The sequence below is a fragment of the Agelaius tricolor genome, unplaced genomic scaffold, assembly GCF_023055355.1.
Source record: "Agelaius tricolor isolate 1412-34295 unplaced genomic scaffold, bAgeTri1.0.p SCAF_42, whole genome shotgun sequence".
In the NCBI taxonomy this organism is placed as follows: domain Eukaryota; kingdom Metazoa; phylum Chordata; class Aves; order Passeriformes; family Icteridae; genus Agelaius; species Agelaius tricolor.
Window position 1 is genome coordinate 1,289,952 of NW_027269302.1, and position 22,985 is coordinate 1,312,936.

At 57.2% G+C, this 22,985-nt stretch overlaps 2 protein-coding genes across 2 annotated transcripts in view; both read right to left on the minus strand.

Annotated features, from left to right (window-relative positions):
• The window catches only part of LOC139603937 (zinc finger protein 850-like), a 136,743-nt gene that overhangs the window by 43,498 nt on the left and 70,260 nt on the right, over nucleotides 1–22,985 (minus strand). The window contains exon 4 of the mRNA XM_071454938.1: nucleotides 22,422–22,428. Coding sequence (XP_071311039.1) covers nucleotides 22,422–22,428 — 7 coding nt within the window. The remainder of the gene's footprint in view (nucleotides 1–22,421; nucleotides 22,429–22,985) is intronic.
• LOC139603938 (uncharacterized) lies at nucleotides 17,243–19,939 on the minus strand. The gene is made up of 4 exons (XM_071454939.1): nucleotides 19,854–19,939; nucleotides 18,464–19,731; nucleotides 18,073–18,249; nucleotides 17,243–17,786 (listed from the first exon to the last, which is right to left on the minus strand). The coding sequence occupies exons 1-4, from the start codon at nucleotides 19,937–19,939 to the stop codon at nucleotides 17,257–17,259; spliced, it is 2,061 nt and encodes a 686-aa protein (XP_071311040.1). The 3' UTR covers nucleotides 17,243–17,256.

A 22,985-nucleotide genomic window follows, 5' to 3' on the forward strand; every position in this document is an offset into this window, starting at 1 on the left:
TGGGGTGAAAGAAGAAGGATTTGGAATGCACAAAGAAGGATTTGGGATGGAGAGAGGGGATTTAGGTGGGAAACTGGGTCCCTTTTTGGCGCAGGAGATCTTCCTGGCGCTGCTCTGGGTGATGCTGAAGCCCTGCAGGGCCTCGCGGGCGGCGCCCGCCTGCACCTCGGGCTCCAACTGCACCCAGGCGATGTCGCGGGGCCCGGGCACCAGGGCAGCTCCTGAACCCCGGGAACCTGGGCTGGGAACGGGGCCAGGAGAGCCTCAGACACCCGGGGGTGTTCCCCAGACACCCGGGAATGTTCCACAGACACCCGAAGCCTTCTCTGCTCCATTTCCATCCTGCGCCTTCTGGCCTCTTCTTCAGCTCTCCGGGCCGCTGCTCTCTGCTTCATGGCCGCCCTTCTGGGCCTGAGGCAGAGGAAGAAAGGCAGGAAGAGCAGCTCAGCAGCAGCCCAGTAGGGCCCCTGCTGCACGGCTGCCCAGAGCAGGGGTCCCCAGGCAGGCTCGGGTGGCTCTGGGGTAGCCTGCTCCAGGCCCTCTTTGCCCAGCTCTGCATCCTCATCCCAACTGATCACCACGGGCCGTGGGAAGTGGAAGAGGAGCAGCACCAGCAGGGCAGGGACTGATTTGGACACCATGGTCTGCAGGAGGAGAGAGACAATTTGTGTTGCTTTGCACAAGAGTTGCAAACCCGTGTGTTATTAGGGAATGGCCGCTCCTGCTGTGCCAGAGCGCTCGAGCAGGGCTGATAATCTGGTGTCAAAGTGCATTCATGTGCTTCATGTTGCACGGGGCACCCGTGTGCAGGAATAGAGAACACCTTCCCTCAGATGGGATCTGCTGTGGCAAGGCCCCTCTGGTTTTCTCCTCCACGCAGCAGTTTGCATGCAGAATGTGGGCAGATGTAACTTGGAGGTCCTCCTGCTCACCCTTGGGTTCCCCTTGCAGAGCCTCAGCCCCTGCGTTCTGTCAGGGCCCCTGGGCAGGTGGGATATTCCCAGAGGAGAGGGGCCGGCTGTGTCCCCATTGCCCCTGTCCCTTATGTGCCTGTGCTCAGGAGGGCACAGAGAGGATGGGGACTCCTGCCTGCCCCATGTCCTGTCTGCCTGCCGGGCCTGTCCCAGGGCAGCCGGGCTGTGATTGCTGTGCTGTGTCCCCCTGTCCCTGCTGTCCCTGCTGTCCCTGCTGTCATGGCCCACTGCAGGTTCCACACCTACACAGCCATGGTGGCTCCTGAGCTCTGCAGGGACCCGAGTGACAGTCTGAGTGGTGGCACTCCTGGTTTTCTTGCATTTGGCATCGCACAGAGCAGAGGCTGGATCACAGCACCAAAGGAGCAGCTGCTGCAGGGGAGGAAAGGAGCCTCTGCATGGCCAAGGGCTGCTGTGGTGCCCCTGTGTCAGGAATTCGCCACAGCTGACACCTGAGTCCAGCATGGACACTCACAGACACAGCGTTTGTTCAGGCATTGCCTTTATTGCATCTTGACAGGGACTGCAGCTGCCTGAGGGAAGTCACCCTCCCGAGACAGGAGGGCAGAGAGTGTAATTTAAATTAACCAATTATGATTATAGGCATTCGTAGCGACAGTCTATGTACTGTATATATGAATATTAAACAAGACACAAAATAATTATTGGATCATGAAGATTAAGCAACATTTGCTGGTTTAGATAAAAAGAAAGTATACTTCAGTTTTGCTTAACTGCAATAATTCTTGGTAATTTTGAAGAATTATAAGTTCTATATAATCTTAAGAAAAGTGCCATTATTTAATTACTACTTATTATTAAAATATTTATGATCTCTTACAAGAGTATTAATCTACATTACAGTAATAAAAAGTTTGGAAAATGTTTCTAAACACAATTTTTTTTAAACAAAACAATTTAAATATTTCAAAACTATTTAAGAATTTGAATCAATCTCCAATCATTGGGCCCGATTCCTTCAGATGGTGCTTTCCTCCGAGCAGATGCAAAGGCTCTGTATGGGAAAGGGTTAAAATAGATGCAGTTACTACAGATCCCGTGAGGAGAGAGAGGGCAGAGGGGCAGGGTGTGTCAGGAGCCCGGAGCCTGTGCCCCAGCGCAGGGCTGTGCTGGGCAGCAAGCGCAGCTCTGTGCGCCGGCTGCTCACAAAGATGTGCGGCTCGCCTTGGCCGGCCCAGAGAGCATCTCCAGCAGGAAGCTTTTCTTCACACAGCCACTGCCTGTGCTCCTCCAAGAGCCTGCCCTGCCTACCTTCAGCATCCTGTTTGTATCCCTATTCATTCCAATCAGCCTGGCCATTTGCTTTTCTATTTCTTTTGTGGCCCGGCGCATTTGCTCCATGTCTTTGAATCTCTTCCTAAGGAGCCGCCTTCTCCGCTCGCTTTCCACCTTCCTCCTTCTGGCCTTTTCCTCAGCTCTCTGGGCCGCTGCTCTCTGCCTCGTGGCTGCCCTTCTGCGCCTGAGCCACCAGCCCAAAAGCAGGAGCAGCGGCTGAGCAATTTGCCAGAGCTGGTGCAGGTAGCGCAAGGCAGCCAGGAGCCAGGGTCCCCAGCCAGGCTCAGCTGGCTCTGGGGGGGCCGCTTTCATCTCCTCTGCACGGGGCTGCCCATCCCCGTGAAATCTGTCCACCACGGAAAGTGGGAACAGGAAGAGGAGCAGCACAAGCCCAGCCAGGACTGCTCTGTGCGCCATGGTCTGCAGGAGGAGAGAGACAAGGCTTTCACTGGGGCTGCCAAGGGAGCTTGTGGGGGCTGAAGTGAGGCCCGGAGGCGCAGGGCTGTGAGGGCAGAAGCAGAGGGCCCCGGGCAGCTGGCAGGCAGCAGGGCCTGTGCCAGTGGGCCAGCAGCAGCAGCCCCGTGCCCCGGCCAAGGCGCCGGCCCCAGGGGCTGGCCCTGGGTGCAGGGGGACAATGCAGGCCCGGGTGCGGCGCTCGTGGCCCGGCCCTGGCCCGGCCCAGCCCCGCCACGTGCGCACTCACCGCTTGCCCAGGCTGTGCTGGGCCAGCGTTACCTGCGGGGGCCTTTTCCAGCTGCCCCCATTGTGACACGCTGCCCCTGGTGTCACAGGGGCCAGAGGCATCACAGCCGGGCCAGCCCTGCCCTTGGTGCCCAGCCCAGCTCAGGGGCTCCCAGTGGGCCCAGCAATGAAAGCCCCGGCAGGCAGCAAGTGCAGCCCCTCTGGGAGGGGATGGGCCCCAGGGGCTCCCTTCACAAAGCAGGCAGAAGTCCCCTCTGATAAGTTTCCAAATGGAAAAGATTATAATCCATAATGTTGAGTAGGATACATATTATCAACTATGAAAACACCTGAGGTGCTTTTCCTAATGGGACTTGTTCTTCTGTGAGTGGGGTTGGGTGATGGTTGCTCAGTTTTTCTTGCTTGACTCTTCCCTGATCCAGTCCATCCAAGACTTCTCTGAAACCTTCCCATTATCAGACAGCAGAAAGAAAGAACTGCAGTGAAACCACTTCTAGTCCCCTTCAGATCAAGAAGGTGCAGGGGGATGGTTCTGGCAGAGAATTTGAGCTGCTCTGGACAGGGTCGCACTGCTGTGTTAGCAGGGACTGGCTGCTTGTGGTTTTCTTTGGATGAACAGAATCTTCCTTGTGTCCCCAGTGAGCACATGGAGCTCACACCAGCAGTGCCTCTTGCCTGTTCCCTGCCCAGCCAGACCTTCCAGCCCAGCTGAAATGCCCAGCATGGCCTTTGAGCACAAAGGGATTGCAGAGCCAAAAGCATCTGTGTAGCCACCATGGTGTTCAGCGGCTGCTGCTCGGGGAAGGGCACTGAGAGGAGGCCACTGCTGCTCTTGTCAGAGCGCTGCTGTGCAGGGATGTCCCTCGCCCTGCTCAGTCCCACATCTGCCCATCTTTTGGCCTGCTCTGAGCTCAGGCGGATGCCATCTGCTCCCAGCAGACCCAGCTGCTCCACGGTAGATGCACAGGCATGGAATCCAAAACCTTGAGTATCCCCTGAGTAGCCAGGCATTCAGCTGTTCAGTTTGTCACGGCCCACATCAGGGGTTAAAACAAGATGGTTTTTCAGATTCCTTGTGACCCAAACCATTCCAGGCTTCTAGGATTTCTCCATGACTGACTTTGGTCCCCTCAAAAGACCTCCTCTCTCCTCTCTTCCCTCCACCTGTGGAGAATGCATTCTGATGCTGCTGCTGCTGTTGGGACAGGTTGGTGGATACTCTTCCTGCCATCCCATGGGTGTAAGCATGACTCCTCTCTGAAGTCTTTGTCCCTGAATCAGTGCCTTCAAAGAACAGTTATCTCCCCTCCTTCCTTTTCCATTCAGCACTTGAGCAGACACAGCATTTCTCATCGTTTCCACAGAACAGCACAGGTGCCAGTTCCCATCTTGTGGAGCCCTCTGCCATAAATCAGCCTGACAGGTTTATTCTCTATGTAATGGGAAATGATAACAAATGCAGCTGCATAATTAGTTAGTAACTCACCATAATGACTGCCTCTGGGGTGATTTATGGGTTTTGTCACATGTGAGCTTTCAGAACTTTAGAGATTACATTTTTCACAGTTTTTTGTATGAATCTCAGTTTATCAGACTTCACTGCAGCATTAATCACTTGCAGTACAACCCTGGACTTCACAAATGTATCACATCAGCGTGCAAAAGGCAGAGAAAACAAGAACTGTTGTGAATTAATGAGCGGGGTAACACATGTCTCACAACAGCGATGAAACAACCTGTGTTCTTCTTCAAGCCGCAACAGAAAGTCCCAAAGTCTGGTTATTTAATTTTTTTTTTTCACAAAACACAGGCAGCAGCAAAGAACTGAAACAACACAGCCAGGCTTGAAACCTGAAAGATCTGCAAGGCTGAGTCTATCCTAGTTAATGGTGAAATGATGTGTGACTCTGTCCTAGATGTTCAAATGAAGAAGATTGATTCCCAGTTATAATATGGCTTCTAAGCAAAACACTGGGATTATATAGGAGAAATGCACGTGTCATGAAACAACCAAGAAATCAGAGAGACAGTTCCAAGCTCTACTGTGAAGGTCTGGGAAATGTTCAGAGTTACCATCTGTGGAGTTTGGTGCAGGATAAGCTGGAACAAAAGGCCATCATTACCCAAATTGATTTCCTTTGGGTTGGTTTGTTGGTTTTTTGGTTTGTTTTTTCTTTTTTTTTTTGGGGTTTTTTTGTTTGTTTTTTTTTTTTTAGTTTATTGTTTGTCAGATAATGTTTTTTAATACTCCAAGAAATATGTTGAAAAGGTCAGCATGATCCATCAGACACAAGCAGCGGGGCTGGGGTAGATGCAACGTGTTCCTTGCACTGGAGGGTAGACAGAGGCAAGATCTGGTTTGGGGTCAATCACACCTGGATCAGGGAGGTGGCTGAAACCTGGGCTGGCCAAAGCCTTAGAATCACAAAATATCCTGGGCTGGAAAGGACCCCCAAGAATCACCAAGTCCAGCTCCTGGCCCTGCAGAGGACACCTCCCCAAGAATCCCACGCTGTGCCTTGGCATGTGCTGGTGGGCAGGAGCACACAGCTGGCTGTGGCTTTGGGTGCATGGGTAAGATGAGATGGTGAGGAGCATCCCTGCTCCCTGAGCTCCTGGAGAGCTGCAGACACTGATCACTGGTAAGGACAGCACCAGGGCCATGGCCTGGGGCTGGTGATCTGGTGTCTCCTTCCTGCTGCTGCTTTCTGCTACAGATAACAGCCTGGTACCAAGGTCTTGTTGCTGAGGTGATAAATGGCTGGGGAGATTCCCTCCCTGCTCTTGTCTGCACGAGTTCTTATGCTCAGCACCAGGAAGGATTGGGCCAGAATGGAGGCATTTGGGGTCTCAGGGCTGAGGCTGAGACAGACAGGCAGGCAGAGCAGCTCCTCCTGGCTGATGCAAACATTGGCCCTGTGCTGGCCAGGCCAGTGATCCATAGCTATGGGTCCACAGTGATGGTGGTGCTGGGTATTCACTGGGAGAAGAGGAGGTGTAAAATGAAGCTTCTGAAGCTGCTTGGGATCCTGGAAGCTGCTCAGACCCCACTTGACCACAGTGGTTGTTTGGCCAGCTGAAGTGATGGAATTTATTGGGCTGTGCAGGGACAGTTTTCTGTGCAAACATGAAGGACTTTCAGGGGGGATGAAATACGGCCTCACAGTAGAAACAGCTGGGCTGAACACTCTTTATTCCAGCTATGAATCTTTGCTCTTAAGAGCAACAGATTCCACCTTTCATTAAACCAGAACTTGTTGTTGTTGTTGTTGCTATTTTGAGGAACATAAATGACCTTTCTTGTTTATTTTATTAGCATTTTTAAATCTTTGTTGTTTATTTTATTAGCATTTTTAATCATCTTGTCACCCACTGCAGGCATGAAACATGAGATGTTACCAAAGTGTAGCTCACTTCAGACAGGGAGTGCTGATAGTTGGCAGATCTGTACAGGTGTCCTCATCCTGGGTGCATTGGATGTTATCCCATCCAAGCAGGCAGTTTAACACAAGCAGCTATTTCACTAAGCTTAATTAACAACAGAAATAAAAACTATATCTTTATAGCAAAGTTAGTTTGACATCTACCATCACTCAGCAAGAGGTTTATTGTTATGGACACATAATATTGGCTTTTTGCAGAGATTAAAATGGATTTTCTATCTGTGGTGTTCAAGTAACTTTGTTATTGTCTTGGTTAGAAAAGCCAGGTGTCTGCTAAGGAAGGCAGGAGCCTCCCCTGGAATGGAAAATGTCAACCCCTCCCTCTGAATTGTTATAATTTTGAAATTAAGGAGCTTTCAGGCAAAGATATGGGAATAGGAATAACAGTTCTTTTTTAGGAAAAAATAAAAATATAAATGCAGTAGTACAAACGAAAAAAACCCCACTGACAGAGTCAGAACAGGGCCTGACCCCCTGTGGGTCAGGGTGCTGGCAGCAGTCCCATTCAGTGGTGGCTGCAGCCCTCCTGCAGTGCCAGGTGTGGCTCTGTTGGAGCAGGGATCCTGGAGAAGGGTGGAGTTTTCCTCTGAAGGTCCAGGGCTGCTGTAGATGGGCCTGGGAATCTTCCTTCCTCTGGGAATCCAGGAGGAAAAGGCTGATCCTCTGGGAATCCCATGGAGAAGAAAGACAGCTGCTCCTCTGGGAATCCAGGAGGAAAAGGCTGATCCTCTGGGAATCCCGTGGAGAAGAAAGACAGCTGCTCCTCTGGGAATCCAGGAGGAAAAGGCTGATCCTCTGGGAATCCCGTGGAGAAGAAAGACAGCTGCTCCTCTGGGAGTCCAGGAGGAAAAGGCTGCCTACAGTGTTCCAAATCTCAGATTCTGTCCAGGTAGGAATGCTTGGCTCCTCCCCCTCGGCGGAGCATCTCCCAATGGGATGATGTCATTTAATCAGCCATGCAGTGACACTCAGTGGCCCAATACCAGAAGATAATTAATAATTAATGGCCTATTAATGGAACACACCTCCCCAGAGGGAGGATTGGTTGTGGAAGAGAGAAACTGCCCAATGAACAAAAGATAACTGCCCCACCACTGACAGATGGCAAACAGAACACACACTTATCTTGCAGTCCAGGACCGTCCCCACTGGCTGCCCCCATTCTCCAGAGTTCATGGTGTCCAGGGAGGCTGCAGCTGCCGGTGCCGGGAACAAACGAGACGGGTCTGGGTTTCAGAAAGCTCCAGAGTCCATTTCTGACCCCCAAAAGACAGGGCAAAGGCAGGGCCGTGGGGTTTTTATAGGGTATCCCAGGGCTGGAGTGTGAGTTTGGGTCAGGGGAGGAGTTCTTAGCAACACAAGAAGGGTGAGATCAAATTCCTGCCTCTTAGCAACAGGGGCACCCCACACAGAATGTGTCCCCAAATCCTAAATTCCCCCTCAAACACCTCTGAAATGGTGGGACTTTAGACATCTTTGATCAATTTCATTCTCTAATAACACTGATGCTGTTAGTTCCAGAGTGCCCAGGATCCGCCTGGCAAGTCAGCTCTGGCAGGAAGAAGGCGGCTGCCAGGGGGCTGCTTGTGGCCTCTGACAGCCCCATTGCTCAGGGCTTGCCAGCGCCCCAGCCCCTCAGGCCCTGCCCCAGCGCGGCCAAGCTGCCCGGCAGCAGCGCCGCAGCCCCACAGCAGCTCCAGAGCAGCCCCAGGCAGAGGCACCCGGGAGCCCTCAGCAAGGCAGCCAGCAGCAGACGGGCAGGAGGGCACGGATGGCGCTTCCTGCCTGGCACAGGGCTTGTGGCCATCTCCAGGCAGCGCTCTGGCAGGGATCCCCGCAGCTCCGGCCCCTGCCCAGCCGCTCTGTGGGCAGCACAAAGGCTTCAGCAGAACCACCAAAGGCCAAGGGCCTTCTGGCCATTTCCCCTTGCCCACTGCACGCCTGGGCAGCTGGCTGAGCACAAGCACCCTTTATCCCCTCTTCCCCTAGGCCCTGCGCACCCTGGGCAGCAAAAGAAAGATCCTGGCAGTCTGTGTATTAGAACACAGTCTATATTTACATGGTAAAGGGAAAAAAAAAAAAAAAAAAAAGAAAAGAACATTCTTGAAGTAAAAGAAAAGAACATTCTTGAAGTAAAAGAAAATTCCTCCTGACTCAGGTGGCCCCAGCAAAAAGAGCTTCTGGGATCAGCTCTCCACAGAGCTGCAGCAGGACAAGCAGCCGAGCAGTGACAGACGAGGCCATGTCTTCCATGCCCTGCGCAGGTGATTTTGGAGCCACTGGAAGCTGGAGATGGGAGCCCGCTCTCCTGACTTGAGGATGCAGAGTGTTTGAATTGCCAGGCTTCCGATGGCGAGGCTGATGTCATTTGTTTTGTCTTCAAGGGCTGCAAGAGAGAGCAACAGAGCCACGGTCAGAGCCGGATCTGCGGGGAGCCGAGGAGAGCCTCCAGCAAGGGCCATGCCAGGCGGCTCTTGCCATGGCCAGGAGGGAGCAGGGAGCAAGGCGATCAGGCCGAAGCTGCGGGCCACCAATGGCCCCCGTGGCCCTGAAAGCTCAGTGTGCTCTGGCCACGGGAGCAGAGCCCTCCGCAGCCGGGGCAGGGCTTGCAGCTCCCCCCCGGCAGCCCCCGCTGCCAGCCCGCTGCCCTCACTCACCAGCGCAGATCAGCTGCAGCTCTCGCTGCTGCCCCCTCAGGCGCCGCCCGGCCATGCCTGTGAACACAGAGCCTGTCACGGCGGCAGCGGCACAGCTCCCTGCCAGCGGCGCTGCCGGCGCTGTGGCCACACGGGCTGCTGGCCCGGCAGGGCTCAGCCCGGCCCTTGGCGCACGCTGCCGCCCCAGGGCACGGCTGCCAGAGGGCGGCAGCAGCAATGCCCAGCCCAGGCGGGGCTCCACGGCGCCGGGCCCGGCTGGCGCTGCCGGGGCAGCAGGCGGGGCCGGGGCCGAGCTGCGGCGGGCCGGGCCGGGGAGGGAGCGCGGGCTCGTGGCTCACCCATGAAGCTGATGGCCGCCTCTCGCAGGGGCTCCTGCGGGCTCTGCAGGTAGCGCAGGGCCCGGCGCAGGTGCTCGGCCGCTCGGCTCCTGTCCTCTGCCAGCTGCAGAGAGCGGCAGGAGGGAAGGCTTGGCGCGGGCTCAGCCCCTGAGCCGGGCGCTGCCTGCGCCCAGCCCCAGCCTCCCCTGCCCGCACAGCCCTGAGGCGCGGCCAGCAGCCGCCGGCCAAGGGCTCCCGAGGGGAGGGGGCAGCCGGCCGGCTGCTGCCCGGGGAGCCGCGGTGCCGCCCCGCAGCCCCGCCGGGCCGGGGCTCCACGGGCACCCGGCTCGGGCCCTCGGGAGCCTGGAGAGGAGCCCGCGCGGCCTCTGGCTGCCGCAGCGGGCAGGGGCACAGCTGCCCGGCCCGCACACTGAGCGCCGCCCTCAGGGGCCTTCTCCAGCCTGAGGCTGGGCCTTGCAGGCCCTCCTTACCCGGCACTCGCTGAACTTGCACAGTTGCTGCTCCTTCACCAGCTTCTTGAGATCCCTCCTGTTCATCAACTTGAGCGCACAAAGCAGCGCTTCCCGAGAAGCCTGGAGAGCAGCAGGGACGTGGAGATGGCCCCACAGCCCAGGGCACGGCACCCGCGTCCCCGTGCCATGGCCTGCAGGAGGCTGCGATCCAGCAGGCGCAGGGCAGGAGGCAGCCGAGCCCCCTGCCAGGGGAACAGCAGCAGCCCACGAGTCCTCACCTCTGCCACACGCTGATTCTCATCATGGCAGTGGAAGAAGAGTGCAAGCAAGCTCTGTTGTACAGGGATTTCCAAAGGGTTTTCTCTCTCTTCCAAATACTCCATCATGTCTCGGAAGAGTTTGATGGAGAGCAGCTGGACCTGGCTATTATCCTGTAGGAAAATAAAAAGAAAAACTACCTCAGCATTGGCTCCTGCAGGCCCCCCTGGGCATAGGGCTGGAAATGCACAGGGCACACAGTTTCCAGGCAGCAGCCGGTGGCTGTGGCTGGGGGCACAGAGCCTTACGTGGTCAAAGAGTGGCAGGAGCGCCTCAGCCAGCTGCAGGGCAATGGGGGTTGACATCAGAATGTGTGATTTGTGCAGGAATAGAAAGCTGAGTGTGATGAGGGTCATGCCAGCTATCTCTGCATCACTGTCGCACAGTAGGTCCATGAGGCTTTGGGTCAGGCTCCACATTCTTTGGGCCTGTGCGGAACACAAGTCTGTGAAAGGCCATCCTGCTGCCGCAGGGCCCAGAGGCCAAAGGCCTGTCCCGAAGCACGCGGGCAGCTGAAGCGGGAGGCAGGAGAGCTGGGAGCAGCTGCCCCAGCGCCCCAAGCCCAGGCCAGGCCAAGTGACTGCGTTCCCAGTGCAGCTTCAGCCACCGCCCCCTTCTCACCATTGAGGGATCATCAATGAGCTCCAGCAGGGCCCTGAGTGCCAGGCGATGCCTCTCCCTGCACTCGCTCTGCAGGTACCTTGAAGAGACCTTCACAACACTGGCACCACATTCACTGGCATCCAGGCACTGGAGGAGCTGAAAGGCACAGGCCAGTGATGGGGGAGCCGGCCGGCAGGAGCCCGGAGCCGCACAGGGCTGGGCCCAGGCAGCAGCAGCAGCAGAGGCAGCACAGGGCGCGGGCAGCATCCCAGGTGGCTGCGGCTCCCAGAGGGCAGAGAGCTGGGAGGCAGCTCAGCCAGGCAGCGCTGCACACCCGGCTCACCTCCACAAGGAACGCCAGGGCGGGCAGATCCCAGTGTGGCTCCTGTGTGCTGAGCAGCCAGAGGAGGTGGAGTGCAATACTGGAACCCAACCCAAGACAAGCATGGCGCATCTCCCTAGGAGGGCAAAAAAGGGACCAGGAACCTGAGCAAATCTCTCCAAGGACAGGCTGGCAGAGCCTGCTGGTCTTTCACCACCGTCCTGCAAGGGGACCTGGGCCCTTTAGGAGGTGTCTCCTCCTGTGCTCTCTCCCCTGCCAGCCTTTTCCAGTCTGCTTGGCCGTCCCTCGGTGACAAGGCCCTGTGACCCAGGGCCACGGGGACTGTGTGGGACCGCCCGGGCACAGGGCACAAATGCCGGGAGCAATGGGAAGAAGGGGAGTCTCACCTGGCCAGCAGACCCACGGCATAGTGGCGGGTGTCAGCACAGAGCAGTGTGTCCCAGCCACGCTTGCGTTCCACTGACACCACCCCCTCCTTGTACTGCTTTTGGCAGAGCAGGGACTTCAGGGTCTGCACTGCAAACCTGTGTGCACAGCAAAGGCCAGGTCACCCTGGCAGCACTGGCTCCTTGGCAGGCCACATGGCAGGGACAGGAGGACTGGCATGGAGCACCTGTTGGGGCTGGTGGCAAGGCCGTGCTCTTGCAAGCATTCCTTCCAGAAGGCATCGACCTCCTCTGGCATCTCTTCTGTGCTGAAGAACACTTGGAAGAGCAGATGCACAAATAGCTGGGGGAAATACGACGTCACTACACGTGGCACATGGGGCTCCTGGAGCATCTTCCACATCACCACGGTTGCCTGCAAGGGACAAAGGCCCCCGAGACAGCGCTCAGTGCCCAGGTGTCCCTGTGGCAGGGCCCGAGCAGGGCAGGGAGAGGCCCGCAGAGACCTTGGCAGGGGGAGCACGGGGCCTGGTGGGCCTGAGGCTGCCCCTGGGCCAGGTTTCAGGCCAGCGCCTGAGGCAGGGAGATGCATTGGGGGAAGGAGGATGGAGAGCTGCTGGAGAGGCGGCCTTGGGGCCAGCAAAGGCCACTTGCAGAAACTCACAGCCAGGCCAAAGACACCCGTTTTGTCCCCATCGGAGGTGCACGTGCTGTGCTTGGGCCAGCTGCCCAGCACATCCAGGAGGATCAGCAGCACTGGCTCTGCAGTCCTGGACGAGCACATGATGGTCTTCCACATGGAGATGGCAGCTCTGCGGGGTTAGAGCTCTGTCTCAGGGGGGTCTCAGACACAGCACCGTGGCCTGGGCATCCCTAGGGGCCCGGGCTGACCGCTGGCTCTTCCTCTGCCCACTGGGCCTGGCCAGCAGCAGCCAGGCAGCCCAGCCCTGTGGGGACAGGCCCCTGAGGGACGGCAAGGGAGCAGGCAGCAGGCTCGGGGGCTGACGTGCCAGGGCTGGGAAAGGCAGCAGCTAGAGGGCCCTGGAACTCTCTGTTGCTCAGACACCTGGGCCAGGCGGTACAGGGTGATGGGCTGGGGAGGCCTGAGCCCTCTGGGCAGGTGGGCCCCATACCTGTCACAGGACGGGGCTGCACGCAGGAGCGTCACCACTGCCTCACCCGGGTGTGCTCTGGTGAGATTCAGCAGGGCCTTGTCCAGCCTGTGCTGGGCAGAATCATTGGCCAGGAGCCATCGGTGAATGGACCTCACCAGGGCGGGCACCTGGAGAAGGCACGGGGAGACTTGGAAAGCTGCCAGAGGGAGTGATGTCCCCAGGGTCCCCAGAGAAGTGCTTCCCTTGCCAGCGCACTGCCATGGCCTCAAAGGCTCCCAGGGACCAGCAGGCGTGGCTGGGGAAGCCACGGGACTCATGGGGGAATTGAAGCCTGGCCCCAGGCTGCTCACTTGTTCTGGCCTGGCAACAGCCTTCTCCAGGAGCAAATCCAGCAGGGCGGCACTGGTCTCATGACTGAGGAGCTCTGAGTGAGCTCTGAGCCCAGTGCCCATGGTGCTGGTCTCTTCCTGCCCAATGCTCCGGATAAAGTCGCAGACGAGCTGTAGGAGAAGGGCAAGAGGCCGGGGATGTTGCATGGAGTGCTGCACACACGGTGCTGGGCTGAGCAGGGACAGCAGGCCCAGCCCAGGTGGGGGTGGCTGCAGGTACCTGCGCTGTTCTGCGGAAGCGGCCACGGCTGGATTCCTGCTCTTGTGTGCGCTCCAGGGCTGCATCTGGCAAAGAGCGAGCACAGCCAGAGCTGAGGGGCTGCGGGAGAGGCCGGAGAACAGAGCCCAGCCCTGCGCTGCCCAGGCAGGGAGAGCCCCGGGATGCCCCAGGGGATGGAGCACGGCCACTGCAGGGTGTCTGCCCAGCCCCTCTTCCTTCCTGTCCATGGGCATTTCCCCAGGGGATGGCATGGCATGGCATGGCATGGCATGGCATGGCATGGCATGGCATGGCATGGCATGGCATGGCATGGCATGGCATGGCGCCAATTGGCTGCAGGCTCCAGCCCTGCAGCCCAGTTCTTCCACTCACCCTCCTGCGGTGGATGGAACGGCACCACCTCTTCTGTCTCCTGTGCTGGGGCAGCTCCAGGGCCTTCTTCTTCCTCCTCCTCCTCCTCCACCCAGGCCAGCTTGGGCACTCTCGGGGGTCTCTGCTCCATGGCTGTGCCTGGAGCTCCTTGCAGGAGAGATGCCTTGGGAAAGCTCCGGGGCACCAAGTCCCACGCTCTGCACTTGAGGGCAGCTGCAGAATAGAAGCCTCAGGAAGGCCACAGGTCAGCGAGTCCTGTGCTCTGGCCTCGAGCTCAGCTGCAGGAACAGCGCCACGGAGAAGCTCCGGGTCAGACGGGAGCGAGTGCGCTGTGCGGGGGCTCCTCACGGCACCGCTCTGTCCCCTTGTGCCCCGTTGCGTGTTGCCAGCAGCCGGGCAAGCTTCTATTTCCCACGTGTCACAAAGGGGCCTTGGACACCGGCTTCCGTTCCATGGCACGGTGACCGTGCTGCAGCGTGCCACCCAGGGCCCTTGCACACACTGCCTTCTGCCCCGGGGCCGCCCCCGGCCCAGCCAAAGTGGCCCAGCTTGGAAGGAATCCCTGGCCCCAGGTGTCTGAGACAGCCCGCACAGGATCTTTAGCAAGGGCTCAGAGCATCAGCAAACGCTGCCCAGCTCTGCGGGCTCAGTCCTATCCCCATATCTTTCCCCAAGAGCATTTGAATTTCTAAATGAGAATCATTTGAAGGGAGGGGATTGACATTTTCCATTTCAGAGAAGGCTTCTGCCTTCCTTAGCAGACACCTCTCTTTTCAAAGCAAGACAATTGTTTATCATCTTGCAGATCCGCACTTGCTGGGCAGCCCCGTTTTACACCCAGGGCCTGGAGAACCATTCCCAGCAACTGGGAAAATCCTAGCTGCTCCATCCACCCAGAGGTGAGGTCTCCAAATTTGCCCCGAAAGTGGGTCCAGCTTTTAGAGGCCAAAAATAGCAAGTCCCAGTGACTTGATGATAGTTTTAGCCCAGAAAGCCCTGCAGCTGATGGCACACTTCACAATCAGCAGGGGACACAGCTAGGCCAAAGCCCAGAGCTCTGCCGGGAGCCTTTCTCCTCAAATACCCTTCAGACAAACCTCCATGCAAGTCAGTTGGGAAAGTTTCTTCAAATGATCCATTTCTGGCACCACAGAACTGCACAGGGTTCTGTGAAAGATTCTAAAGCAGCTGCTCTGGTGTCCAAGAGCCAGCACAAAGAGTCTTGGACACCTATTTGTAGCTAAATCCCACTTTGGGTGATTTGAAGGAGTTTGGAAGGAGCTAGAGAGCGGACCTCTGAGTTTTTCAGATGATGCCATTGCTTTTTCTTCTCTTCTCCATAGACAGGAAGGGTGAGTTGGGCTCCCATCTGCACCGCATGGCTCACAGGGCCTCAAGACTTGTAGTTACAAGAGCTTTGAAGGATTTCTTGGTCAAGAAGACACGACCAACAAGGATATTTATGTTTTGGAGCCAATCCTTCAAGATTTCGTCTTACGGACTCATGCTCTCGGGGTCTCTCGCTGGTCAGAGTGAGCCCGAGATAAGTTCCAAAGTCTCTTTTCCCAGCCTGGTGCTCAAAGAAGGAGTCAGAGCTCTTCATTTCTGGCTCTCAAGGTTGTTTCTTGTATCTTATCTATAAAATTCTTTCTCCTGTCCTGCCAAGGTCTGCTCAGCAAGACATTCTATGGCATTCTGCCTGCCCCAGGGTGGTGTTATCTTTTTATCCTAAAAACTACCTGTACAATATTTACAATGACTTTCCAATACCCATCACCTATGTTAGACAGTGTGCTTCTACTCTAAACCAAACTGAAAGTGCCACCATCACAGCAGAAGATGGAGGCCAAGAAGAAGGAGAAAGGCTGGACATGCCCAGATTCCTCCATCTTGCCCCCTGAAGCCCCATTCTAGAAACCCCAACAATCTATATTTCACCCTGGGATAAATTCACTATCATTCTACTTAAACTTTCATGGCTCGCAATTCTTCATGTAAGGTTGTTTTGTCCAAGGGCTAAATCAAAGGCACAGGGGTCTTGGGCTCTGTGCCAGGGTCTCTGAGCCCCCTGGGCAGGGGCTCGAGTCCTCCAGGGCAGCCAGAGGAATTTCCTGGGTTCTGACAAGTAGTCCTGTTGCAGTCCCTGCGTACAAGAGTTTCCTTGATCCCTTTGATGCCAGAGAGCACCAAGAACTTGAACCTTGCTGGAGTCCAGCACTGCCTGCCTATCATGGAGAAGAGGGAAAAGATGAAGAACCTGGGCGGTGGTTGAGCCAAATTGGCATTTTTCCATTTCTGATTTCCTCCCAGCTTTTGCAGCAGGGCAACAACCCCATCACTGCAAAGCACTTCCTTTTGCAAGGCACACACTGACCTTGGTGGAAGCTCAGGGCTCTTGAAGGGGCTGCTGCAGTTGGCAACAGGAACTGTTGTTGAATTTTTCACGTTGCTTAACCCCCCCTGCCAAATGCCGTCAAGCGGTTGAGGAAGGAGAAAAAAGATTACCCTGGAGGAAGGGAGGCCAAGAGCTTGGAAAAGGAGGAAAGAAACGCTCCGATGATGACAATGACAAAAAACCCCAATTTATTTTTGACAGCAAATGAACACCGGCCGCCCTCCAGCCCTCCCAGCCTGGCAGGCCGAGCGGTGCCGTTCCCATGGCATGAGGTGCTGGCAGCCTGCGGAGAGAAACCAGAGAGCCACGGTCAGTGGCAGCAGGCTCCTGTCCCCCTGTCCCGCCAGGGCCTGTGCCCGGGCCAGGCTGCTGGCTGTGCTCAGAGCCCAAACCTCCCGACCCATTCTCTGTTTTTAGAGAAGGGCAGCGGGGCAGGCCAGGTTCCACCTCCTCTGCTTAATCCCGGCACAGCAACCTCCTCAGCAGCTGCAAGAGCGGGATGCCCGTGTGCCCGCTGCCGCCTGCCCGGAGCCCTTCTGCCAGCCGAGCTGTGGAGCCGGGTGTCCACCTCTGCAGAGCTGCTGCCAGGAGAGGAGCCGATCCCAAACCAGGTCCTCGTCCTTCTGGAAGGGGCTGTCCCTGCAGACCGTGGCCCCTGGGGCAGCGCTGGCAATGGACGCGCTCCACGGACGCTGCAGGCGCTTCCCCGTCCGGTCCGGGCACCAGGTGTAATCCTCCTGGGAAAAACAAAGAACAATTGCACGAAAGTCAATTCAAAACAAGACATGGAAACAAGAAAAAGCACAAAGCCTGTCACCGTTTCATGGGCCTGAGGAGGGTCTGACCACTCCATGTGAGAATTAAACCTGTCCACGGGTGGGGAAAATCCCCACCTCTCCCGCCCATAAACGCACCCCTTCCTCAAGGGCCTGCAGAGCAGACCAGCTGGGGCACGGCTTCGGAACCCGTCCCCCTCTGCCGCCCCCATCCACATGGATGGATGCTTTTGTCAGGCTGGCTGCCCCCGCCTCAGCCCGTGCCAGGCTGGCTGGCAGAAGCTGTCAGCAAGGCCAGGAGCCGGCTCCCCTTCCACAACATCCATCCCCTGTCCTGCCAAAAAGCAGCTCGGCGGCCGGCGGAAAAATTAATATTCCCCAGCGCTGCCGAGCGGGGAACCTCTGGCGCGTGGCCAGGCCGAGCCCTGCCGTGCCTGGAAGCACCAGCATCCCCCCGCCCCTGCGCCGGCTGGGGACTCATCTTGATTCCATCGGGGCGCAGAGCGTGTCCTCCAGGCAGGGGCCGCAGCCAAAGCCAATCGGCTCTGCCCCGCCAGCGGCCAGCTCCAGGATGGTGTTCCCAGCTCCACGTCGTGCTCCAGAAGAACGCGCCAGCTGTGCCTCGGCTTGCGGGGACATCACGATGCCATTGAGCTGCAGGGGGATGTTTCCCCTGTCCCAGTCCGTGGCACCTTCACCGCACTGCCACCACTTCTCCAATGGGACGGGCAGCACGGAGCTGCTGCCTCCACAGCTCGCAGGGACCAGCGGAAGCAGCATCTCCTCGGCTGCGCTCTCTCCTCTGCGCCGCGGCCGCAGGGAAACGCTCCGGGGTTTTCTTCCAGCGCCATGAGACGCGTGCCGCTGCTGCTTGCTGGGCTCCTGGATCTCTGCTGTCTCCTGGGCCAGGCAGGGCTCCTGCAGCCAAGAATGCTCAAAAAGGTCCTCCAGTGCTGGCCTGTCTGTGGGCTCCATGCATAAACACCACCTGATGAGGTGCTGGCACTCTGCGGAGAGAAACCAGAATCCGCCGCTCAGCGGGACAAGGCTCCTGTCTGTGCTCTCCCACATTCCACAGTGCCCAGGCCACACCAGGAGTGCTCAGAGCTGCAGCCAAAAGCTTCCTATCGATCCTCTCTTGCGGAGGACACCAGCACAGAGGCACAGGTGCCACCTCCTCCAGCTAAGCCCAGGAGATGCACCTCCTCACCAGCTGCAAGAGCAGGACGCTTATGTGCCAGCCGCCCCTCCCAGTCCCGTTCTTTCCCTCGTGCCTTGAAGGCGCATCCCCACCTTGAGACACCCGGGGCAGGAAGAAGAGCTGGCCCCGGACGATGTCCTCGTTGGTGTGGAAAGGAAGGTGCCCACAGAGCAGCTCATAGAGCAGGATGTCCAGGGACCAGATGGTGGCTGGCTGGCCATGGTAGCAGCCAAAGAGGATCCACTCCGGTGGGCTGTACTCCGGCGTTCCTATGGGACATGGGCGCAGCTCATCAGACCCATGCTGCTCCCTCCCTCCCAGCCAGCTCCCGTTCCACAACAGCCAGCCCCTGCCCTGCCACAAAGCAACCTGGCTGCAGCTGGCTGAAGAAGGATTCCCCCTCCTTCCTTCCCTCCTTCCTTCCCTCCCTCTTCCCCCTATGCCAGCCAAGGCTGCCCAGCTGGGTCCCGGCTTTGGGCTCACCTGACATCCGGGTGTAGAACGTGTCCTGGAGGATCGTGCCGCAGCCGAAGTCGATGAGCTTCACCTCGCCCGTGGCCAGGTTGACGAGGACGTTCTCGGCCTTGATGTGGCGGTGCAGGACGCCGCGGCTGCTGCAGTGCCCCATGGCCTCCAGCAGCTGGCGGAACAGCCCCCGCGCCACGGGCTCCGTCAGGAACCGCCGCTCGTGCAGGAAGTACCAGAGGTGCTGACAGCGCTGCGGACGCTCCGTGAGCAGCACGAAGCCCTCGGGCACCTCGAAGCAGTCCAGGAGCCGCACGAAGCCAGGCCGCGACACCATCCACAGCAGCGCCAGCTCCAGGGGCACAAGGGCGCCCTTGCGCTGCGGGGGGACCGCGATGCCGTCAGCGGGGCCGAAGCTGCGCCGCGCCTCGGGCAGCCCCTGCCCGGCCCCGCCGCGGCTCGCCATGGCCCGGCCCGGGGCGCTGCGCGGCCCCCGCTCACTCCACGCTCGCTGCCCTCGCAGCGTTCCGGCTGCCGCCCTGCCGGGCCTCGCCTCAGCCCCGCCCGGCACGCCCCGCCGGCTCCTCCCGCTGGCCCCGCTCACTCCCCAGCCGCGCCCACTCCGAGATGTGCTCCCGGGACACTCGCTTGATGGCTGCCTGCGAGCCAAGGCCAGCGGCGGGCTGAGCTCATCGCCCGCCGCCCGCCGCCGCCCTCCGAGCTGGCCCCGTCTCTTCCCGGGGCGCCATCGGTGAGGCGGGGACCGGAGTAAACGCTGTCGCAGCCGCCGCTGCCCAGCAGTGGGCCCTGCCGCTAGAGCTGCTCTAGGGGAGGCCTCTCCGCCCATGCGGGCGGTACCGCGCTGCCGCTTTTCTGCCCGGGGCACCCGCCCGCCCGGCACGCTGCTGCTTGCCGAGCTGCCCCGAGCTGCGGCGGCTCGGGGCCGGCGGCCGAGCTGGCGAGCGGCGGAGCTCGGAGCAGGGCAGCTGCCGGCCACGCTGTCAGCCACGGGGCGGGAGCCGGGCGGCAGCGGGGCGGCTGCGGGCGGAACCGCGGCAGGGGCTTCGTTCGGGGCCGGGGCCTCGGCCGGGGCTGGGCCAGAGCCCGCGCCAGGCGCAGCCAAAAGCCCGCACTGCTCCGCCAGCACCAGAGCGAGCGGCTCTTCCAGCGGCGCCACAGCCAGGACGGAGAGAGCCCGGCCGAGGCGGAACCACGGCGGGCCGGGCAGGGGCGGGCACGGGGCGGCCCCGCCGAGGGGCGCCTTGCGGGACGCGGCATCAGCCGGGCTGGGAGAGGCGGAACACGGACGGCACGGCCCAACACGGGACGGGAGTAGGGTGAGTGTGAGAGGGAGAAGAGGATGGGGAGCGAGTGGGAAGTCGAGTGGAAAACCAATCAAGAGAAGCGCTGCTGCTGCTGCTGCTGCTGCTGCTGCTGCTGCTGCTGCTGCTGCTGCTGCTGCGGAGCCGCCGGAGATCGCGGCCGTTCCTCCATTGCCCGGGGAACCCAACGGAGGAGCCGCCGCGCGCCCCAAGGAACGAAAGAGAGAAACAAACAGATCACACCCCAAAGTCATTCCTATTAGAGAAGCAACCAAAGAAAACAACGTAGCAATAACGAAGACTGTTGGCTTCTGGCTTATTTCTTCTTTGCATGAGACCAAGCTTTTCATGGGGAACAATTGCCTCTTGTGACAATTTTGCCAGAGTGGACAGGAGCAGAGCATTTACTTTTCAAGTAGAAAAGGGAAATCGTGTCAGTAATGTCATCTCTTTTCATCCTCTGTTGACACAGTTGCAGGCTGCCAAAAGACATGGTCTGCAGTGTGGAGCTTGGGGCCAAGTTTCTTTTTCTGCCAGAGGATGAGGAGGGGAAGTATCCCAGAATCATGGAGTCGTGGCATGGTTTGGCTTGGAAGGGATCTGGAAAATCCCATGGCTGCAACTCTCCTGCTGTGGCTGGGGATCCCTTGCACTGGACCGGCTTGTCTAGAGCTCCATGCAGCCTGGCCTTGAACACTGTCAGGGACGGGACATGCCCACCTTCTCTGGGCAACCTGTTCCAGGAGAGTCTTTTTTCTGAATCCCTTACCTAAACCTAATCTCTCTCCATTTGGATCCATGCTCCCTTGTCCTGTCCTTGCCTGCCCTCGTACAAAGTCCCTGTCCAGCTTTCTTGTGTGTTGCCCTCAGGTACTGGAAGGCCACAGCTGGATCAAGGCTGGGTCTCTTTCCCAGGCTGAAGAAGCCGAGCTGTGTCAGCCTTTCCTTGCAGGAGAGGAGCTGCAGCCCCGGCACCATCTGGGTGTCCCTGCTGGGCCCCTGCTGCAGCGTGTCCACGTCCTTGCCGTCCGTGCCGGGGAGCCCGGCAGAGGCGGAGGCAGCGCTGCAGGTGCAGGGTCAGCGGCGGGGAGGAGACCCGGCCCTGGCAGCGGCTCCGGGAGCAGCGATCGGCGCTGGGCCGCCCGCACTGCAGAGAGCCGGGGCCCTTGTGCCTGCCCTTGTGCCCAGGGCGCCTTTCCCCGCCGCCCGCCCGCCCGCCCGCTCGGGGGAAATGCCCCCTGTGCCGCCCCTCAGGGCCGCCCCTCGCCGCTGCCCCGGGCGCTCCCGGCGCCGCCTGGAGGGGCCCAGGCCTCGGCCTCACCCTGCTCAGCCCGAGGCCTGGAAAAGCAGATTCAAACACCCACCCAGAAAGTGCCCCAGGATGCCAAGGTCAATCTTTTGTCACCAGCACGGCTTTGCTATCAGAGTCTGGACGGGAGTAGAAAATCACCAGGGGAAAAGAGCATGAACAAGTTCTGCCTTGGCACTACCTCAAGCTGTGGGGTACCAGTTGTTGGTTTCACTGGCTCTGGATTGAAGGCACTTGAGACAGTAATTCATGTTCAGACTCAAGTGTTTATTATTTCTTATCAGTAAAACAGCCTCATTACTGGGAGTTCAGCAGCTTTTCAGTAGAAGGCACAAAATGGCCCACAATCTCTTGTTCCAAGGTCTTTTAAGACTAAACTATCCAATTAGGAACTGACACCTAGATTATTTTCCCTTTTAACCCAATAACTGATCCCAAAGAGCCTGCAATGTGGAATTTCTGCCCAATTACAAAAAGCCACCCAAACCCATGAAGAAGAAGGAAGAAGCATGAAGAAGAAACCCAGGACGAAACACTGTGCCTTCCATTTTGCTTCCATCCACAACATACTAAAAATCCCAAAACCTCAATTTCTCAGAGTCAGAGTAGACCAAAGCCCAAAAACTGGAGGTGATAAGAATGGACTAAAACCACAACCAAGGAATCTGCATCGCCCTGAAATACCTTTCCCCTTACATCAGCCTGGTGCATATTCATAGACCCTCATGCATACCCATAAACTACTTTACATATTCCAGGAATGATTTTACGTGGCCCCTCCTTGGGTCTGCCTTTTCAGAGCATGTGTGTTTCTTGGCTGTGGTTTTGGCTCCTTCTCTTTATCACCTCCAGGTTTTGGGCCTTGGTGCACTCTGCCTTCAGACGGGGAGTGCTGATAGTTGGCAGATCTGTACAGGTGTCCTCATCCCGTGTGCATTGGATGTTATCCCATCCAAGCAGGCAGTTTAACACAAGCAGCTATTTCACAAGCTTAATTAACAACAGAAATAAAAACTTATAACAAAGTTACTTTAAAAAACAGTCCCAGCCCATATTTGATCCCAGTCTGTGTGGTCCTGATCCATATGGTCCCAGTCCCTGGGATCCCAGTCCATACAGTCCCAGTCCATATTTGATCCCACTTCAGGCTATCCTGGTCTGGAGGGTTCTGATGCACAGGATCCCCATCCATGTGATCCCCATCCATGTGATCCCAGTCCGTATTTGATCCCAGTCCGTATTTGATCCCAGCCCATCTTTGATCCCAGTCTGTGGGGTCCTGCACACACTCCCAGGGTCTGGAATTCCAGTTCCCAGCCAGGAAAAAATGTTCCTGCCCTTGAACTTCCTTCCTATCCCCGCAACAAACTGCAATAAAATTATAAACAAAGAAATAATAATTGAACTTTAAAAAATTATAATAAAAATAAAATATAAAAATCTCAAATCTTCTTTACAATACTCCAACAGTGATTCAAACCAAAGCAACAACTATTACTATAATATTACTAATGTATATAAATAAACAAATTATATATCAAGAAATACCTTTTGAAAATTTTAACTCTATGACTAATGTACTTTAGATAAAAATATCTAAAGAAACTACCAAGCAATCTAACACACCTTAGTAAAACAATTCATATTACAAATATACTAAACACAAAACCAAACACCACTACAATTTCTCAGACATTTCAACCAAACAATTAAACTTTAATAACATCCTTAAGTACTCCAAAACAATTAAAATTATTTTTAAAAGGTTTATTGGGGGTGCGTGGTTTTATTTGGATATTGGTTTTTTAATTGTTAGAGGCTAGATGATTTAAAAAATGGGACTTTTATAAGAATTGAATCAGCTGAGAAGGTGGCACTCTGCAAACAGAACTGACTGAAAATGAACAGG

Coding starts and splice junctions, on each gene's coding strand:
- LOC139603938 (XM_071454939.1), bottom strand. CDS start 19,939: ATGGAGGAACGGCCGCGATCTCCGGCGGCTCCGCAGCAGCAGCAGCAG. Junction 18,250..18,463: donor GTTCTACACCCGGATGTCAG/GTGAGCCCAAAG, acceptor CATGTCCCATAG/GAACGCCGGAGTACAGCCCA. Junction 17,787..18,072: donor CCTGCCCCGGGTGTCTCAAG/GTGGGGATGCGC, acceptor TTCTCTCCGCAG/AGTGCCAGCACCTCATCAGG.